We start from the raw sequence: 19,214 nt of genomic DNA on the forward strand, positions 1-19,214 counted from the left end.
CAGCATACTGAAAGGTTCTGACACATCTTCTGCAAGGTTTCTTTCACCCAAGTCAGTTCTCCTCTATGCCAGAGGAAGTAGTAGGACCCAAAACTCTGACTGAGGTTCATATGAGCAAGAAGAAAATGGCATTTCAAAATGATTGAGAAAGTTGTTTTTCCATTGATTTAATATAGTTTAACTGACAAACTTAAAAGTTGCTCTGAATATGCATTTGCATGTGCCTGTGTGCATGCATGACTGTGTGTGTGTGTTTCTCTTCACTGAACAGGCCAAATCAGCCAGCTGTTAAATACTATGTAACCTAAATGGTAGGGTTAAGTCCCTCCAGTCTTTCTCCTTTCCTTGCTTTGCATTTAAATGAATGCTTTGCATTAAATAAGGGTCAGTGGAGGGTCATTCTAAGCAAAGAAGACTTGAGCTTGTGAGAATGAGAGAAACAGGCTCCCTCCATTAAGGGCAAATGGATAACCTCTGGCAAAGTGTATTCTGCCAACATCCCCAGTTCCCCCACTCACTGACTCCTCCCATGTCACCCTAAGGCTTTCTCTTATACAGGTGCTACATCTGGCTTTGCTTTCCTTGGGATCAAATCCCCATGTTACAAAACTTTCCCTCTCCCCTCTCTCACAGACATCAGAAATAATTTACCTGCCTTGTGCCTCATTTCCCTTGGGATTAGGGTGAGAGCTAATCTCATCTGCGCTAAAGTGTTAATTAATAGTTTAATGCATTACTTAATTTAGAGTATGTGTGTACACAGGTCATTTCTGGTAAGATGTCCAAAGAAATGACTTTTTAATAATGGGGGTTTCAAGGAATGTGGTAGGTTTGTTTTTGGGATATATATTTGGTTTGAGATAGCTTTCCTGAAACTCATACCATACTGAGTTCAATCTTTGCCCTTCTAGCATATATGCTTAATTTTTTCCACATACGAAAAAAATAATAAACCCTCTCTTGAGATTTTCTAGTTTACACATAGAATCTCAAGTTCCTCTAGGCAGTGGTTCCCAATCAGAATCTCTTAGAGTGGGTCTTGAACATTAACATTTTTAAGTGATTCCTCCCAAGGATTTTAATATGCACTACTGCTTAAGAACCATGGAAATACAGAAGTCAGGGCATTCTGCTCCATTAGAAGGCATCAAACCCAGGCCTGATATTGTCTTTGCTCACAATGCTGCTGAAACAGAATTTCTCAATTCATGTCAAATTATGGATTGCTCTTGAAATAATGCAACACAAATCCATGAAATCATTCATTCTCTTTCCCTCATTGCCTCTCACCCCTATTATTTATTATCTATTATCAGTGGTTATTCGACTGGCTAGAGGGCCATAAGGAATAACACAGAGACATTTTAAAGATGAGGCAGGCCAGGACTTCACTTGAATTCACTGTTTTCAAGTGTTCATTGCCATCAAATGTATCTGGGACAAACTACTCAAAATTTTACATAATAATACAAACCATATGGAGATAAACATGGTGCAAAGTGACTCTGGAAAGTCAACTAATAAGTTACTTTTACATTCCTCCAGATTCTGTCCATAAAAATTAAAGAGACTTATAGCAGTCAAGGTCATTTACCACACTTTGATTTGTCAGTAATTAAAGAAAAAATAAGAGGGGATATTAAAAAAAAAATAAAAGAACGTGTCAAGACAAAGAAATGTAATGTGGGGCTAATGTGAGCTGAATGTAGAGGATTCATTTTCAGAGGCTGGAGTAACTAAAGTCTGATTTATAAAATATTTTTTTATCCTTGCATTTTGATAAATACCGAAGGGCCTCCTTAAGGTAAATTGAATAATATCCTTTACTCCTAGCTGTCACTCAGAAGAGGCTGAAGGAATACATTTGAACATTTGAATCATCATTCTGATTTCAAAAACTGTAGTTTCACTGGTATAATAGCACGAGAGTTATAACTAAAAATGTGGAATTATCATAGTGTTAGTCATAATTTGCTATGAGAGAAAATGAGGCATTTCATCTCAGCTCCCTATGAAGAAGTAGCATACTCAGGGGATGACTATCTGAAACTTAGATCATTAGCTAATATTTGAGAAGCCTTGAACAACTGAGTACAAGTTAGCAAGGGATAGAACATGGTATTTCTAAAACAAAGCAAGGCTTTACACCTTTAGATATTTGACCTTAAGCAAGTCACATCTCCTCTCAGGGCTTGAGTTTTGTCATCTGTAAATAATCTGATCTCTAGGGAGTCCTTCCAGCTCTGTCCCTGCAGTTAAGTTTGATTCTTCCCACTTGCCTCTGCTTTCTAACCAGAGAATATTAAAATAACTTTTATATGAGAAAGGCATTCCTCCATCAACTCCTGCATTCTCAGTGGTGATACCATTTTTATAATGCTTTCAGTCTCGATGAAAGGCTTTTTGCCTACTCTTTCCTAGGGTAGGTATGCAGATGCACTGCATAATGGGTTTATTATCCCCGTTATTTTTGTGAAACTGCAACTTAGAGATGATAAGTGACCCACCTCCTGGTCACTCAGCTCATGGAGTTAAATTCAGATCCGTGTAACATGAAAACACATGCTCCCACTGTGGCATGGCAGGGGAGTAGACAGACTTGATTATCCAAGGATGGAAGCTGCATACTTCAAGCTTGTGTCAAAATAAGCCCCTACATGAATTTTTAGCTGACTATTTAGAATCTATTCTATGAACCTATACTGAAACCTTCCTGACCAGGACTCTCATCAAAGGGATTAGTCTTTTAAGGAGTATGTGTCTACTGTCTAGATTTTTTTTTTTTTTTGAGAGAAGAGCTTTTCCTCTTGAAATGGTATAGCACAATATTGATAGCATGTCTCTGTTCTGGTTGATTCCAAAACCTATATTGTGCACCAGGCACTTTGCTATTGAAAGATTTTACATAAAATTTATTCTTAAAAATAAAAGCCAGTTCTCAGTGATTAAATTTAATTGAATCCTTCTTAAATATTTACTATTCAGAACAGACACTTCATGAATGGTTAATTAATTTCTCATGTAGCTTCTGATGTTCCCCATAAAATATACCATGCAATTTGGCTTTGTCAATTGACTGAAAAGATAATTCTCTAATTAACTCTGTCTTCATTAGAAAGTCTCTCTGAGATTGAATGGAGGAAAACAATAATGCTTGAAATGGAGAACAGTATACACTAGAGTCACTGGAACCTCATCTTATACACTCCTTCAGGGCTTGGTGGAACCACCTTCCAAGTTCTCATTGATCCAACTATATCATGTAGAAAGGTGTTACTTTTGTACTTAGCACTTCTCTTGTAGTTTTCAACAGCATAGTTAAAAGTGAGGGCTTTTCCGGCCAGAGTGATCTGGTTTCAAACCTGGCTTGTCTACTTACTGTATGACTTTAGATAGGTTATTTAACTTCTCTATGCCTCAGTTGCACAGAGCTGGACACGACTGAAGCGACCTAGCAGCAGCAGCAGCAGCATGCCTCAGTTTCACATACAAAATAAGATTCATAAAATCTACTTCATGTGATTTCATAAAATCTACCTCATGTGATTTCTCTAAGGCTCAAATCAGTTAATGCTTAATGGTAACTTGTACTGTTTGGGGCTAGGGTTCAAGACAGATTTTACTTTACGTCTATGCATTATACTGCATGGCATTCCCCACTTACTATTTAGGAACTATATCTTCCTGAAGCACTAGAAAAAGTTGATGATGGCAGAAATTCCAACAAATGAAGTCACTGAGAGAGCTGGGAGACGATGACATTGCTTCAGGCTCTATTTCTCTGTCTACTGTGAACTCTTAGCCAATCCAGAAAGGGCATCATTAACAATGCCACATGAACTACAGACTTCCCGTATATCACTGCCCCTTTTGGAATCTTAAAAAATCTACAGAAAGATTCTTCCTTTGCAAGTATCAGTTGTCCTTGAGAACATTCTCTGGGCCATCCTGAGGGAATTAGGGACAGCAAGATACGATGGTTGGATTTAAACAGTTCTGCTAGCAATCTGTCTCTATTTTGCACTGTAAATCAGTCATGCCGTATGTATCCTTCTTTCAGGTCAGCCTCTCACTATCACAGGCAAAATGGTTTAACTCACAACTCTAAAAAGAAATGGACCACATGCAACGCGGCTCTAAACAACACAAATGGTCCTTCTATGAAGAAACAACTCCGAACTGGAGCCAGTGATACCCTGGCCTGTGAAACAGAATAACATAAGATTGTTCACCTAAAAACAAAACAAACAAACATTGACTGATACTGGCTGCAATAACACTAGGTGCTTGGGTCCATATTAGGCACAATAAAACTCGAGAGTCACTGATCAAGTTACCAGCCTGGTGCCCTTCCACCTTTAGAGTAAGGGGAAAAAAAAGTTATATTGATTCTCTTTTCCAGCTCAGGGGACTGAGCAAGCAAAATGTTCTCCTTGGCACGTCAAAGAGAAATCTCTTCTTTCCTCTACTCAGACCCTCAGTAAAGAGAAAATTACACACTTGCACTCTGTGGCCCCTACAGCAACCAGCAAAGCAGCTTTGCTATGGTGCTTGAAGGGAGCACCAAACAACATTTGCTAGAAGCAGCAGGGAGGAGTAGCAGCTGTTTTGGGACCAGAAGACCACTCCTATCCACCCTTTGGCAGCTTCTTAGGTAGGCTGAACTGGCATTCTCTGCCATACTACAGCAGGTGGGCAAGACAATCTCTCTCTTATTTCTTTACACAGGGTTGGTGGGTGGTAAATCTGTGACCCAGGGAAAAGCTGTTCTAGATAGGGTTAGCAGATAAACTATAGCTTAGGCCCAGTAAAACTTGACCTTCAAATAAACAAATATTTTTAGCATAAGTACATACTTTTGGGATACATTGACACTAAAAAAAGAAAATTGTTCTTTATCAAAATTCAAATTTAACTGGGCATCCTATATTTTTATTCATAAAATCTGGCAGCCCTTATTCTAAGTTCTGTCTTACACTTCTATTTTTAATAACTTTTAAAATTTTTATATTGGAATATAGTTGATTTACTATGTTATTTCAGACATACAACAAAGTATTTAGTCATGCATCTATATATTTCTATTCTTTTTCAGATTATTTTCCCATGTAGGTTATTACAGAGTATTGAGTAGAGTTCCCTGTGCTATACAGCAGGTCCCTGTTGATTATATATTTTATACATAGTAGTGTGTATATGTTAATTTTTACTCTCCATTTCTCCCAGTCCCCTATCTGATCATCAGGGCACTGGAATATAACATTTGAATAAAGAAAACCAGAAAATATAGAAGAAATAAGTATAAAGGAGTTGAGAGCACATTACTATATTTACCAATATTGTTGAAAGGTGGATCATTTGCCTTTTAAAAAAAATACAAACTCTCTTGATTTGTAGAGAGTGAGGAAGGCTTTACAATTCAGTTTCAATGGAATCATGTAAATGGTTACTTTGATATTTATTTCTTTAAACGAATTATCCTTTATAAATTAATTGGTCATATTCTAATTTATTTATGTAAACCCTTTACCAACCCAACTCACCTTTCATGCAACTGCCAGAGTCAAGAAGGTAAAGGAAACGGGGAGAGGTTAATTTGGAAAGTTCTGGTCTCATATGGGAACATCTTATCTGAAGGACCTCAGGGAGGTATGTTGATAGTAAGTTATGCTTCTCCAATCTACGTCCCTTGATGTCCAAGCATCAAGATCTGTCTGAGAAGTCCCTTCTAAAAACCATCTTGGACACAATGGAAAATGTCTATTTTCAATTTTAGTAAGGTTATGCATACTAGATGCGAACAACATTTTGGTAATTTCTGTTAAATAATCAGTCAACTAATTCTGTCAGTGTGTTTTTGGAGGGGAATGGTGGTGGTGGTGAAGAAATCAGTCAAACCGATTTTCACATTGTGCTGGCTGGGGTAAACATAGACTTTGCTCCCTAAAAATATCACCACTCTGTTTTTCACTTCTTTGAAACTACTTTGCACCTTTCTATCCCCATTTGTTAGTTCTTCCCTGAGTACAACTGAGGGGAGGATACAACTACCTATTATTCAGTACCATATGTTGCTCAAGTTAAAAAGGAATAAAGCCAGCATATATGTATGGCGTCTCTGACTTACGGGAGTTTCCCAAGGCACGGGACTAGGGACTAGAAATATAACTCAACAACAAAGGTATGTGTGTGTATATATGTATATACACATATATCAGTGTGCATGTGCGTGCTCACTCAGTCGTATCCAACTCTGTGAGCCTATGGACTGTAGCGCACCAAGCTTCTCTGTTCATGGGATTTCCCAGGCATGAATACTGGAGTGGGTTGTATTTCCTACTCCAGGAGATCTTCCCCATCCAGGGATTGAACTAGCATCTCCTGCATTGGAAGGCAGATTCTTTACCACTGAGGCACCAGGAAAGCCCATATATCAGTGTAGGGCCTGCAAAATCCACATTACTAAAATTTTTAGAGTTTAATATTTTGGGGGCATTTAATTTTTTGAAACCCACTAAAATTTAAGGTAGTTTAAAACCCCATTACAGCAACTGGCAAGCATGGGTAGAAGGCTGAGAGAAGCAAAGACATTTGTAAGCTCTTATTTATGTGTTTTTCTTTCTAATGGCTGCCAGTCTTCCAAGTCAGGAAATATTTGCACATGTTCTAGACATCTTCCTGAAGGTATGAGGCTCTCTTGAAACCATCCTTACACTTGGCTGTGCCAAAAACACTACAGCAAACTACAGTACCCCAAGAAAAAAATACTCTTTCAGGCTTCCTAAATGACTCATTCAGCCTAGAGTAATAAAAAATAAGTAAGGTTAATATTTCCATCCTTTGGAAATATTTATCTCTACACAGTGTCACCTTTTTTTATATAGTCAGAGTAGAAAGTTACTTAGGTGGCATAATTTTTAAAGGCCAACCTGTCTCCAGCACTGGCTTAACAGGGCATCATTAGACAATCCTTTCCATCAAGGCACATCTGCAGAGAGCCCCCAATAAAACGTGTTATTTGGGAATGGGTCACTTTTGTACACATCTTTTTAGTCCCACAAAAAATCGTGGCAAGTACCCATACATAGAAGGTATTCTGCTAGTCTCAAAGAGATTATAAAGGTGATTCAAAAAGATTTTCTGGACACACCTAATTGTCTCCTAGACCTACTTGTAGAATGACAACAGTGCTAATAAAAGGAGAAAATGAATGTAGGCAATAGAAAGCATACTAAGACATTTACATTGAATTTTTTGCTTGGCATATATCCCTGATGCTCTTTGTGCCTAATATCTGCAAGGCACTTTACGAGGTGCTCTGGAAGTATAGCCAAAATGAAAATGTCCTGGTCTCTGCCCCTGAAGAAATCTGTGAACTAGTTTCAAAGACTAATGAATTCCTAGGCACACACTCCAAGCTTTCGTAGCTGGTTTTCCACTGTCATTGCAACACATTATTTTGTGAGGAACAAGGAGGAATTCGCTGCCTACACAATTCTTGTAGAAATTAACCACCAGGAAAGCCTCAAGTTTTAAGTTCTATTAAAACCCTCATCTCCATCTGAAGGGATATTATAAGAATTTTACTTAAGCAGTACACTTGGTATTTACCTCATCTCAATGCCAAATCTGACTCCATCTACCTGTTCAACTGTCTTCCTCTGCCAGCCTCTAACCTTCCAAGCTGTAGCCACTTAGCCACTACATGAAATTTATTCCAGGCCAGATGGGGAGAACTTGTGTTCTTGAGCAGGAAACAAATTTTATATATATATATATATATATATATATATGTTAAGTCGCTTCAGTTGTGTCTGACTTTTTGCAACCCTATGGACTATAGCCTGCCAAGCACCTCTGTCCATGGGTTTCTCCAGGCAAGAATACTGGAGTGGGTTGCCATGCCCTCCTATTTCCTGTAGCTCCTGCGTTGCAGGCAGATGGATTCTTTATCACTAAGCCACCAGGAAGCATATATAGATAGATAGATAGATAGATAGATAAATAGACACACACACACACACACATATATATAAATTTCATCAATACTCCTAGAAATTAATCTATTAGAAAATACATAAATTTTTATTTATCTATTTATTTTATTTTAAAAATCCCACCAATCAGAAACCAATCATCCACAGAGGAGATCCTGAGGTTCTGTTTCATCTTTGGGAGACACTAATTTTAAATGATCATTTGCTGCCTCCCTCTTCCCTGGGGCTCCCAGTAGGAGCAGTAACTGAAGCAAAATACCTCTGGCCTTGCTCACTGGACTAGAGTAAAGCATTAGCAAGAACTTATTTGCCTTCCTAGGGCTTCTAAGGGTTTGAGTAGGGATTTAGTCATGAGCTTCAAGTGTCCTATAAAGCCCATCTGCTTGTCCCAGTCTACTTCTGGAATTCTACTAAGTCACTTAGACTAGAGTATGCCTTAGTGCCCATTATGATGCAAACAGCTATGCTGGAGGGACATATCATAAATAATCTTCATTACTGACCTCAGCTCACCAATTTCCTGTATTGGAAAGAAACTTTTATATTTGGGCAGATATTTTTTTCAATCGGCCGATCTATTTTACTGCTTTTTACTCTGGCTTGTACCTGTTGAGGTGAACGGAATATAGTAAAGAACACAGACTTAGTGGCCAGGCAAATTTTGGGTTGACTCCTGGCTTTGCAAATTACTAGCTTTGTTCAGTAACTCAAATTTTGAATCCTTAATTTCTTCTTTATGAGATGGGGGAGGTTAAAGATAACAATTGTACCTACTTCAAAACACTTTTATGAGATATAAATGCTACTGCTAAGTCGCTTCAGTCGTGTCCAACTCTGTGCAACCCCGTAGATGGCAGCCCACCAGGCTCCTCCGTCCCTGGGATTCTCCAGGCAAGAACACTGGAGTGGGTTGCCATTTCCTTCTCCAATGCATGAATGTGAAAAGTGAAAGTGAAGTATGCTCAGTCGTGTCCGACTCTTAGCGACCCCATGGACTGCAGCCCACTAGGCTCCTCCATCCATGGGATTTTCCAGGCAAGAGTACTGGAGTGGGGTACCATTGCCTTCTCCATGAGACATAAATAATACACTGTAAATTAAGCACTAGGCACAGTGTAACACAGTGAATGTAACCTTTTTTTTTTTAATGGTACCAATTTTTAGGACACCAAGCTCACTATCTCTAAATTGACTAATATTTATTTTCCATCTTTTTACTCACTCAATTTTTGTACCAAAAAAATTTTTTAATTTTATTTTTTTTCAGGGTTAGGAAAAGCTGTCCTTCTAAGAGGACTCTCAGATGTGTCCTTTTTGACTGAGGTGGTGTTTTGTTTTGTTTCTCTTCAGAGTTAATGATTTATATAAAACGTTAGTGGCAGTGCTTAGAATATAATCAATCTTCTTTTCCCTTAGGGGAACCTGAATAATCCAAACTCCTTTTCCTAGTGATAATGCAACTCTGTCTACAAATGACATACCTAAAAGGAGCTTTATTATTTTTTCAGCATGAATTACACATAAACCACCTCCATGTTATTATTTCTCCAACTGAAAAGACACAGTTTATGCCTCATTGTTCCTCTCTTTCTCCATGCTGTGGTAGAGGAGGAATACAAATTCCTGAGTGTAGCTGAGCAGAGAAAATAAGAGTACAGGTTAAATAACTACTTAATATTCTGATATTCTTTGATAGTTTAGTATTATTTTACTCACAGGCCTCTTTATAAGAGACTGCCTTTAATGTAGCCCCAGGAATGTAAAAGTTTAAGAACTTCCACTTTGAGTTTGAGGGCTTTGCTGGTGGCTCAACATCCTTTTACAATGCAAGCAATGTGGGTTCAGTCCCTGTGTCAGGAAGATCACCTGGAGAAGGAAATAGCAACTCATTCCAGTATTTTTGCCTGGGAAATCCCATGCACAGAGGACCCTGGCGGACTAAAGTCCATAGACTGTAGAACCCATAGGGTCACTAAAGAGTTGGACACAACTGAGTCACTAAATAACTTTTGCTTTGTCACCTCCAGAGAGCTACAGTGGCACATTAATTTCTAAATGCTACTTTTGCATCACCCACAAAACTACCTTAACTAAAGATACACAAATATGGCATTAATGTGGAAAAGCCCTAAAACCAAGTTACGATTCATTGTTATTTTCAAGAGTTAGAACTGCCTAAATGCTATCTTCCGAAGTTATCTGTTTCATGAAGTGTGGTGATGACCTGGTTAACTAGTTTCTAGTGGCCAACTGTTAGAGGATCAATGACAAAAGAAAGAACTGTTGATACTTCAATCACCTTCACTGAATTTACTGAGAATCTGACCACTGTGTCATATATATATATATATAAAAATATTCTATATAGTATGTGTGTGTGTGAAAGTCACTCAGTCGTGTCCAACTCTTTGCAATCCCATGGACTATACAGTTAATGGAATTCTCTAGGCCAGAATACTGGACTGGGTAGCCTTTCCCTTCTCAAGGGATCTTCCCAACCCAGGGACTGAACCAAGGTTTCCCACATTGCAGGCAGATTCTCTACCAGTTGAGCCATGAGGGAAGTCCTATATAGTATAATTATATATAAACATATGCTATGTATATTCATATATATGCATTTTATATATGTATGTTATACAAATGTATATGTTTAATTGTATAGTCCTATAAATATATGTATATTTATAGTATATATAAATATATATGCATACATATGGAAAATAAACTTGATTTTCAATATATTCGACAAAGAGTACATAAATGTTTTTAGCAGTAGTCCCACCAGTCATGAAATTTTGTACATCAGTTTCTAAAACTGTATTATTTTCCCCCGGCACACAGAGATTTATATTTTATTTACATTTTATAATTGGGATGTTTTTATCTGATTGAACAAAATCACTATGCTATAGTTTATTAGCCTCAGCTTTTGTTTAAAAATATATATTTGTCTCCATTCATTTAAATTCGTCTTCTCTGCTTATAGAACTCATTTCGAAAATCAACTGAATTAAGTACATGAAGACATGAGACGATACTTTTTGGCATTACTCCAACATACCAAACATAGAATTTCATTTTCCCTCCATACATATCTATGAACTCATTAAATAGATAAGAGTAGTTGTGAAAATTTTTAATTGTGGTCTCTTTAGGGCTCTACATATGACTTTTATTATCACCTTTCATGCTATTGCTTTTTCCTCCCTCAAATTTTATCAGGAGGCAGGAGTAAACTTAGGTATAACACAAAAGGAAAAAAGACAAGCCTAAAACTCAGAGACTGAGTTATATTCCACAGTTGGAGAGATGTCATGGCCAACACAGAAATACTCCATGTTCTCCAAGGCCTTTAGGCCTCAGCACTTTCCACTAATTTGGTCCCCTGAGTCTCAATTTATTTAGTGTATGCTGGTTCATTCACCCTCATTGCAAATATTCAACCTCAGTTCTCTTATAGAGGAAAAACTTAGTCCTGGAGTCTGAGTTAGATGGCTCATTAGACTTTCCACATCCAGGAAAAAAAAAAAAAGGAGATCCCTATTTTCTTTCTCCTTTTGCCCACTTTCACCCTTGCACTCCCTTTCCTTACTTTATTTCATGACTCCCTCCTTAATATAGAGCTACAATCATAGGGAAAATAACCTCCTTCTTTAGGTCCACTAAAACTAAATCAATAAAAATGACCATCCCTCCCCACCAAATGTCTTCTGATAATTCTAACCAGCACCTAGTACCTAACACAGTGCTTGGGACACAGTGAACATTCGATAAATATTTTTAATTGTATTATGGAAAATTAAACATTCAAAACAATGTATTTATTTAATGGATAAATTTATGTTTCCTATGCCAGAGAAGCCTGAGGGTTACTTAAAGACCAATCCCTACTTTTGAGGCATATAATCACCAGGGGGCGATGTCATAGGAAGGAGGAGGAACAAAGAGAAGGCTCTGGACTTAAGATACTGCACCAGGAAGGCACAACAGTCTAGTAAGCCTGTGGCCTCAACTCAGCTGCAGCTTCTGTTTCTGCTTGTGAGCCTTGCAATGTATAATGAAATGCACAGTGTTATGCACTTTACGGCTGCTCAAGCAATATTTGTTGGCTGACTTAATTGAGCTATATTTGCAAAATGGCAAGGATGTGAGAAAACTTTCCTACCTAAAAAGAAAGCATTCACAGTGCTAGACATTTGGTAGGCAAATAAACAGTATAATTTCAGCCTAAAAGGAAAAATACTCAAACCCCTATCCAATAGGTCTAGTGGCTAGGCAACCCAAATGTCAGCACCATGTTTCTGAAACTTAATTTAAAATATGATAAATTGTATGTCATCCACTTTGAGGACATTTCTTTCCTGCCTTTCTGTTCCCACTCCCTGTCCCAACTTCAAATCCAGAGAATGTAACTAGTAAACCTAAATATTACCTGTCTGGTGAGATTTCCGAGTAAAAGCATTGTGTCAAGTAGTGATTTTTAAAAATCTAATTTAACAGGGATGCCTTGGACAGTGTTTTAAAAAGAAATTGCCATATTCAACAGTGCACTTCCAGATTGCAAGCGATTTGGGAATTTGCTCATCATTGTAATTCCTCCCACACCTTTCATATCTGACTTACTCCACTGAGTACCAAGGGACAGGTGACTGCTGTAAGATCTCTCAAGGATGGATGCTTACTTATGCCCATTATGTTTTTAAGTTTTAGAACAACAAGATATTTGACACAGTCTATTCCTTCCACCAACAGTAACTGTGTTCCAACTAGGCATCAGGCACAAGTGAAAATTAAGCTCTAGAACCAATTGTAAAGTTTCACCCTATCTCAGGTGAATTATTCCTTTGCCTGAAATAAGTACCTTGAATCTTTTCCCACTCCTTTTCCTGCCCTTATCACCTGCAAATGGCAACGTGGGAATGGATGATTAAGGTTAGAAGTATAGTCAAGACTTCATGAAGATCAAGGTAAACTGGTTCACTCTGGTGATTCAGTTCATTGTCTTACCCCAATAGTATTCTGTGTAACAAAATGCTGTTAGGTAACAGTAACACAGAACTAAAGAGCCTCTTGATGAAAGTGAAAGAAGAGAGTGAAAAAGCTGGCTTACAACTCAACATTCAAGAACTAAGAACACAGCATCTGGTCCCATCACTTCATAGCAAATAGATGGGGAAACAATGGAAACAGTGACAGACTTTATTTTGGGGGTGCTTCAAAATCATTGCAGATGGTGACGGCAGCCATGAAATTAAAAGATGCTTGCTCCTTGGAAGAAAAGTTATGACCAACCTAGACAGCATATTAAAAAGCAGAGACATTACTTTGCCAACAAAGGTCCGTCTAGTCAAAGCTATGGTTTTTCCAGTAGTCATGTATGGATGTGAGAGTTGGACTATAACGAAAGCTGAGCACTGAAGAATTGATGCTTTTGAACTGTGGTGTTGGAGAAGACTCTTGAGAGTCCCTTGGACTGCAGAGATCCAACCAGTCAATCCTAAAGGAAATCGGTCCTGAATATTCATTGGAAGGACTGATGCTGAAGCTGAAACTCCAATTCTTTGGCCACCTGATGCGAATAACTGACTCATTGGAAAAGACCCTGATGCTGGGAAAGTTGAAGATGGGAGGAGAAAGGGATGACAGAGGATGAGATGGTTGGATGGCATGACCAACTCGATGGATATGAGTTTGAGTAAGCTCTGGGAGTTGGTGATGGACAGGGAGGCCTGGCGTGCTGCAGTCCATGGGGTCGCAAAGAGTCAGACATGACTGAGCGACTGAACTGACTAAACACAATTTTACCTTTGCATTGGATATCATAGTAGTTACTGAGCTAAATATTAGGTCTTGCTATCAGGTAGTAAGTGGAGGAAAGAATAGAAATACATTTTATTTGGTGCAATGAGTAACTTCTCCACCTAATAGCCAATAATCAGCTTCTATTTTGCAAGGTGGTGAAAGAACTATAGGACAGTTTTTACTATGCTCATAACTCTAAGAATAAGTTTCCATTTTATTGAGTTCCAGGCACTGTGCTAGGTGTATTGTCGAAGAGCCAAAAAAAAAAAAAAAAAAAACCGCTGGAGATTATCTAGTCAAATAGATTTATTTTATACTTGAGGAAATAGGCCCAGAAAAGTCAATCTACAAGTATTGTGTCAGTTAACGGGAGGGTCAGGTTGCCACCCACTGAGCTATCCTAAAAGGTCTTGGTCTCTCTCTTAATATTCCATATTCCATAGAATAACTACAGTCTCTCTGGGTATATTGATCTTTGGGAAACTGTTTAGTTTTTAACAGTACCATTAAAAAATGTTTCAAAATAATTTCTTTTTGTTTATATGGTCTCACATGGGCAAATTCTAAGTATTCTTCCAATTTGAATGACAATTCTTCAGCTATGAGACCAGAATCTAAAGGTGAAAAGGAAACTGCATTTTATGACTCTAGTGGAGTAAAAAAAGAACTGCACTTTCTCCTAAAAAGAGAGAAAAGTAAAACCCACGATTTTAAGTGAGGTTTATACTGGCAGGCAGCAGGAGAGGGTAGAAAGACAGGTATTTAATTAGAAGAAAAAGAAGGAAAGGAAAAGGGTTACAATGTGGAGTGTGCAACTCAGCCTTCATTTCAACATGCACAGACCTCAGCAGACAGCTGGAAACCTGCCAGAGAACAAGGCCTTGGAAACAAGCTGGAAGACATTGGAGAGACTTTAACCAAAACAAACACCAGCAGGGGATGTGGTTGGCAGAGCTGAAAAAGCAAAGGACTCTATGAGTCACTCTGACATTAATTTTGAATGTTATCATGCTTCCATTTTGTTGTACAAGGTATTTATACATCATTTTATATACACATATATATTCACATATATATACATATGCACATATATATTATTTAGGTAAAGAACAAATAACATTACAATCATTAGAAATATACAATTTAAAATATATAAAAGTACATCCACTATCTCACTACTCTATTAGTAACATTTAATTCACTATTTTTAATGTGTAAATTTTTAACATAACTGTAATCAGAATATAAAAATAATATGCAATATGTAACACCATAAACATAGTTCTGTGCTGCTAGATAGCTTCATAAACATTGCTTTTCAGAGCAATGAGATATTAACTAAGTTAAGATAATTTACAAAGGGGAAATGATAAATGGTCAACAAAGGGTGGGGGAGATAGATTGGGAATTTGAGATTGACATGTACACACTGCTATATTTAAAATGGATAAACAACAAGGACCTACTGTATAGCACAGGGAACTATGCTCAGTATTATGTAACAATCAAAATGGGAAAGAATTTGAAAAAGAATGGAGACACTGAAACACAACAGTGTTGATCAACTGTGCTCCAATACAAAATAAAAAATTTTTAAAAAGATTTTTAATGAACTGCTAAATGCCAAGTATGGGCTAGCATTAGAGTGCAGTACTCTTAAAACAGTCAAAAGCTTTTCTCCACATATTTATGGTCCTGACCTGGTAGAGAGAAGCCCTTGCAGTAGGAAAGATGTGAAACCATATCCAATTTCTCTCCCCCTCGCCCATTCAGTAAAAGCCCTAAGCTTTAGGGGAAGGGCACCAAATGCTGTTCCTTCCAGGGTACAGATGAAGACCTGATATAGCTGGGGGAAATGTAAAAACATATTCAGTCCTCTACTTCTGGGGGAAGCACAGGAATCATTCCTGGATCCAAGCCATTTAGAGGTGTCTTACTAGTAATAGAAGGGCAGGTTAAGTAAGAAGGTCCCACTCTCATGACCTAGAGGCACAGGATCTGCCTAAGACAGGAGTTGAATCAGGAAAACAGAGAACTCTTCCCTGCCCTACTAGGTGCTTAGTTGTTCAGTCATGTCTGATATTTTGTGACCCCATGGACAGTAGCTTGCAAATCCATGGGATTTTCCAGGCATGAATATTGGAGTGGGTTGCCATTCCCTTCTCCAGGGGATATTCCTGACCCTAGTAAGAAGGGATGAGCAATATACATACCTCTGGGGGAGGCACGAGAGCACTGAGTGAGTATCTTTGAAGCACAGAGCACAAGGAAAAACTAAAGCTCATATCCCAGAAACTCAGAGTCCCCTGAGGTGGCAAATACCCCCACAAAATACACACACAGAGCAGCATATGCATGTGCACACAAAACAAAAATAAAACAAACCCCCTATACGTTTCAAATTTAAACCGCTGAAAAACAAAGAAGAAAAATTTTAAAGGCAGCCAGAAGAAAAACACAAAGGAACAAAGATAAGAATGACAGCAGACTTCAGAAACCATGCAAACCAGAAGACAATAGAGTATTATTATTAAAGTGCTGAAAGGAAAAACAGTAACTGTCAACCCCAAATTCTATATCCAATGTAAATATCTTTTGAAAACGGAGAGACTTTTCACACAAAGGCAGAGACTTAATTACCAGAAGCCCTGCACTATAAGAAATGTTAGAGGAAGTTCTTCAGGCTTAAGGATATCATACACAGAAACTTGGATTTAACCAAATAAATGATGATACCAGAAATAGCTCAAATGAGTATAAATATAATTTTTCTTCCTTTTAAATTACTCTAAAAGACAACTGACTAAATAAAAAGTAGTAGTATTGAGTAGAGGGAACAGAGTAGTAGTACTATGGGTTTATATCATATATAAGAACAAAATGTTTAACAACCATGAGCATAGTATACAAGCTGGGATACCACACAGTGAAGTGGTAGAATATTACTTGAAGGTATACTGTGTAATTTAAGATGGATACTGAAAAATCTTGATTATGGTAGTAGTTACATGATTTGACATATTTGTCCAAACTCATGAAATTGTACACTTACAAGGATGAATTTTTCCAAGTGTAAACCATACCTCAATAAGCTAGTTTAACAGAAAGAATTATTATGCACAACTCACCTTTTACCCTCTTGACTTTTCTTCTTCTTATGGCATCACAATTCTGATGACTGCTGATGAAAAACCATCTTTCTGTAGCCTTACCTTTGCTTTTTGCCTTATAAAACAGGGTTTTATTCCTAATATCTGATGGTGAAGAGAGCTATATACCTTCAAATGAAAGAAAGTACCCAAATACACACACACTTAAATACACACCCCTGAGGAATTAAAACATGTGTAGAGCCATGGATATGACAAATGTGCCATAAAGAAGAGAAACTTGTATGCATAAGGTTTAGGAATCTATGCACAAGGTGGCAAAATTTGCTTAGATCACACAATTGTTAACTAATTATTCAGTCTGGATGCAACCGGGGTAACATAAACAATACATTTGCATCTGTATCACATCACTGTCTAAAGCTTATTGTTTCTGTTAATAGGTTAGGTCAAAATGACTTAAGAAAACTTTTACCATGAATACTGACATTCTCTGTTCCTTATACTTACCAAGTTTCTTTCTACTTTTAGGACTCTTCCACAATTCTATTTCTACTACTCAGTGTCTCTGCTATAGGTACCTTTGTACAAATTTTAAAGATCTCCCCACCCTACCTGGGTAGATGAATTTTAAAAAGAAACTCCTGGGTAGATGCAGCCCTAAGGGTACAATGCTTGGCAAGCAGAGGGCACCTTTGTCTGAATTAGAAGGAAGCCCCTTCCACTGGACCCATTTCAAGATACTTCTACACAACCCATAGGGAGAGGACCTGTGGTCAGCTGATAGTAAGGATCAGTCCAGGGATAGTGATTTGGTATTTGAGGGATATGCCTAGGGAAGATGAATCCTCCATTTGTACGTATCATTATACAGGATTGAGAAAATGTCTATTCACCATATTAGAGAGTCGGGGAAGGGCACCTGATAAATGATAGGGCCACTAAAGCACCGTTATCTCCAACAGAACCCTTTACACTGCTCCTGCTCTACCTCAAATGAATCAGCATCATCCTCTACAATCATACCTTTGCTTGCTTATCTCATATTTGTTCTCCTGCTGTCAGTTTACCAGTGATTCCCCAGGGAGGCTGACCCTTCAGTCTAAAATAAGCCCCCTTCTTCTTTACTTTTATATCACTAGGAATTTTCTTACAGAGATATATTACAATTGCAATTATATAATTATTTATGTGTTTACTTTTATATATTTGCCTCCTCCAACCCTCCCAGACACACACATACACACATTTAATCACTTATACGTTTCTAGTCCATAAACTCTAGAAGAGCAGGAACTATCTGCTTTGTTCACCAGTTTATCTCCAAAGTCTATCACAGTGTCTGTCATATACTTTGTGGTATATAAAAATCATTAAACAAATGCATAGATTTTCTTGTTAGATTATTTGGTAAACTATCACATACATATGCATATTCATGTACACAGGATGATATAGAATGCTATGGAAACTTTTGCAACATTCAGCTTAAAAGTTGAATGCAAGTAACCAGAATGGTATGGATATACAATATAAAATAAGTGATATTTTTATTTGAGTACATATTATTTGAATTAGTTGCCTTTTCCTTTGGCAATTTTATTAACTTTCTGCTAATAATATTTAGATCTTAGGTTTTGTTGGTTGGTTCAATATAGCTTTCTAATCCATTTCTTTCATAATAATTCTCACAGTTGTCACTGAGCTATCTTAATTTGATTGTTCTCTCAAAGTGAAATATGCTTTGGCATTATTTGATTTGCAGTGTAGGGTTTTGACTTGCAATCATTGTTGTCATTAGAAAATGCAGAATGAAAACATAATGTAACTCCACTTACCAAATAGATTCTGCCATAAGTACCAAGGCCAATGGTTTTATCCAGTGAGAATATTCCAGTTGGATCCTGCAAAAATGTTCAATAAAACTTCTGAATTTTCTTGGAAAAACAGCTGAGCATTAAACTGTATAGAATGCTATTTTCAGTCTGCCTTGTTCCCTTAGAATTTCCATGGGAAGAACCTAAGTTTTATTTACCAAAAGAATAAAGATATCACAATCTCCCTGGACTGAGTGTACTATTTTTTTTAAAAAAAGCAATTGTGTGAACATTAAATAGTTGTACAATTGATTATCATAAAACTGTGAAATTGGTACAATCATGTCTAGGTGAGGCATATTCATAATTTAATTAGAAATACTATTAGAAGTAGAAAGAAATTTATTTACTTGCAATGACAAACTCTTTTCATATCCATCTTTTGAGTGCTAACCAGAAAGGCAGAAAGTGTACCGTACAGTAAT

At 37.4% G+C, this 19,214-nt stretch overlaps 1 protein-coding gene across 3 annotated transcripts in view; it reads right to left on the reverse strand.

Annotated features, from left to right (window-relative positions):
• NRK (Nik related kinase) overlaps positions 1–19,214 on the reverse strand; it is a 127,991-nt gene that overhangs the window by 100,774 nt on the left and 8,003 nt on the right. For all 3 annotated transcript variants that reach the window (XM_070365895.1, XM_070365894.1, XM_070365896.1), the window contains exon 2: positions 18,751–18,816. Coding sequence is in view for 2 of the 3 variants with exons in the window: in XM_070365894.1 (XP_070221995.1) it covers positions 18,751–18,816 (66 nt within the window). In the remaining variant the exon portion in view is untranslated. The remainder of the gene's footprint in view (positions 1–18,750; positions 18,817–19,214) is intronic.

The sequence above is a fragment of the Bos mutus genome, chromosome X (genome assembly GCF_027580195.1).
Source record: "Bos mutus isolate GX-2022 chromosome X, NWIPB_WYAK_1.1, whole genome shotgun sequence".
NCBI classification, from domain to species: domain Eukaryota; kingdom Metazoa; phylum Chordata; class Mammalia; order Artiodactyla; family Bovidae; genus Bos; species Bos mutus.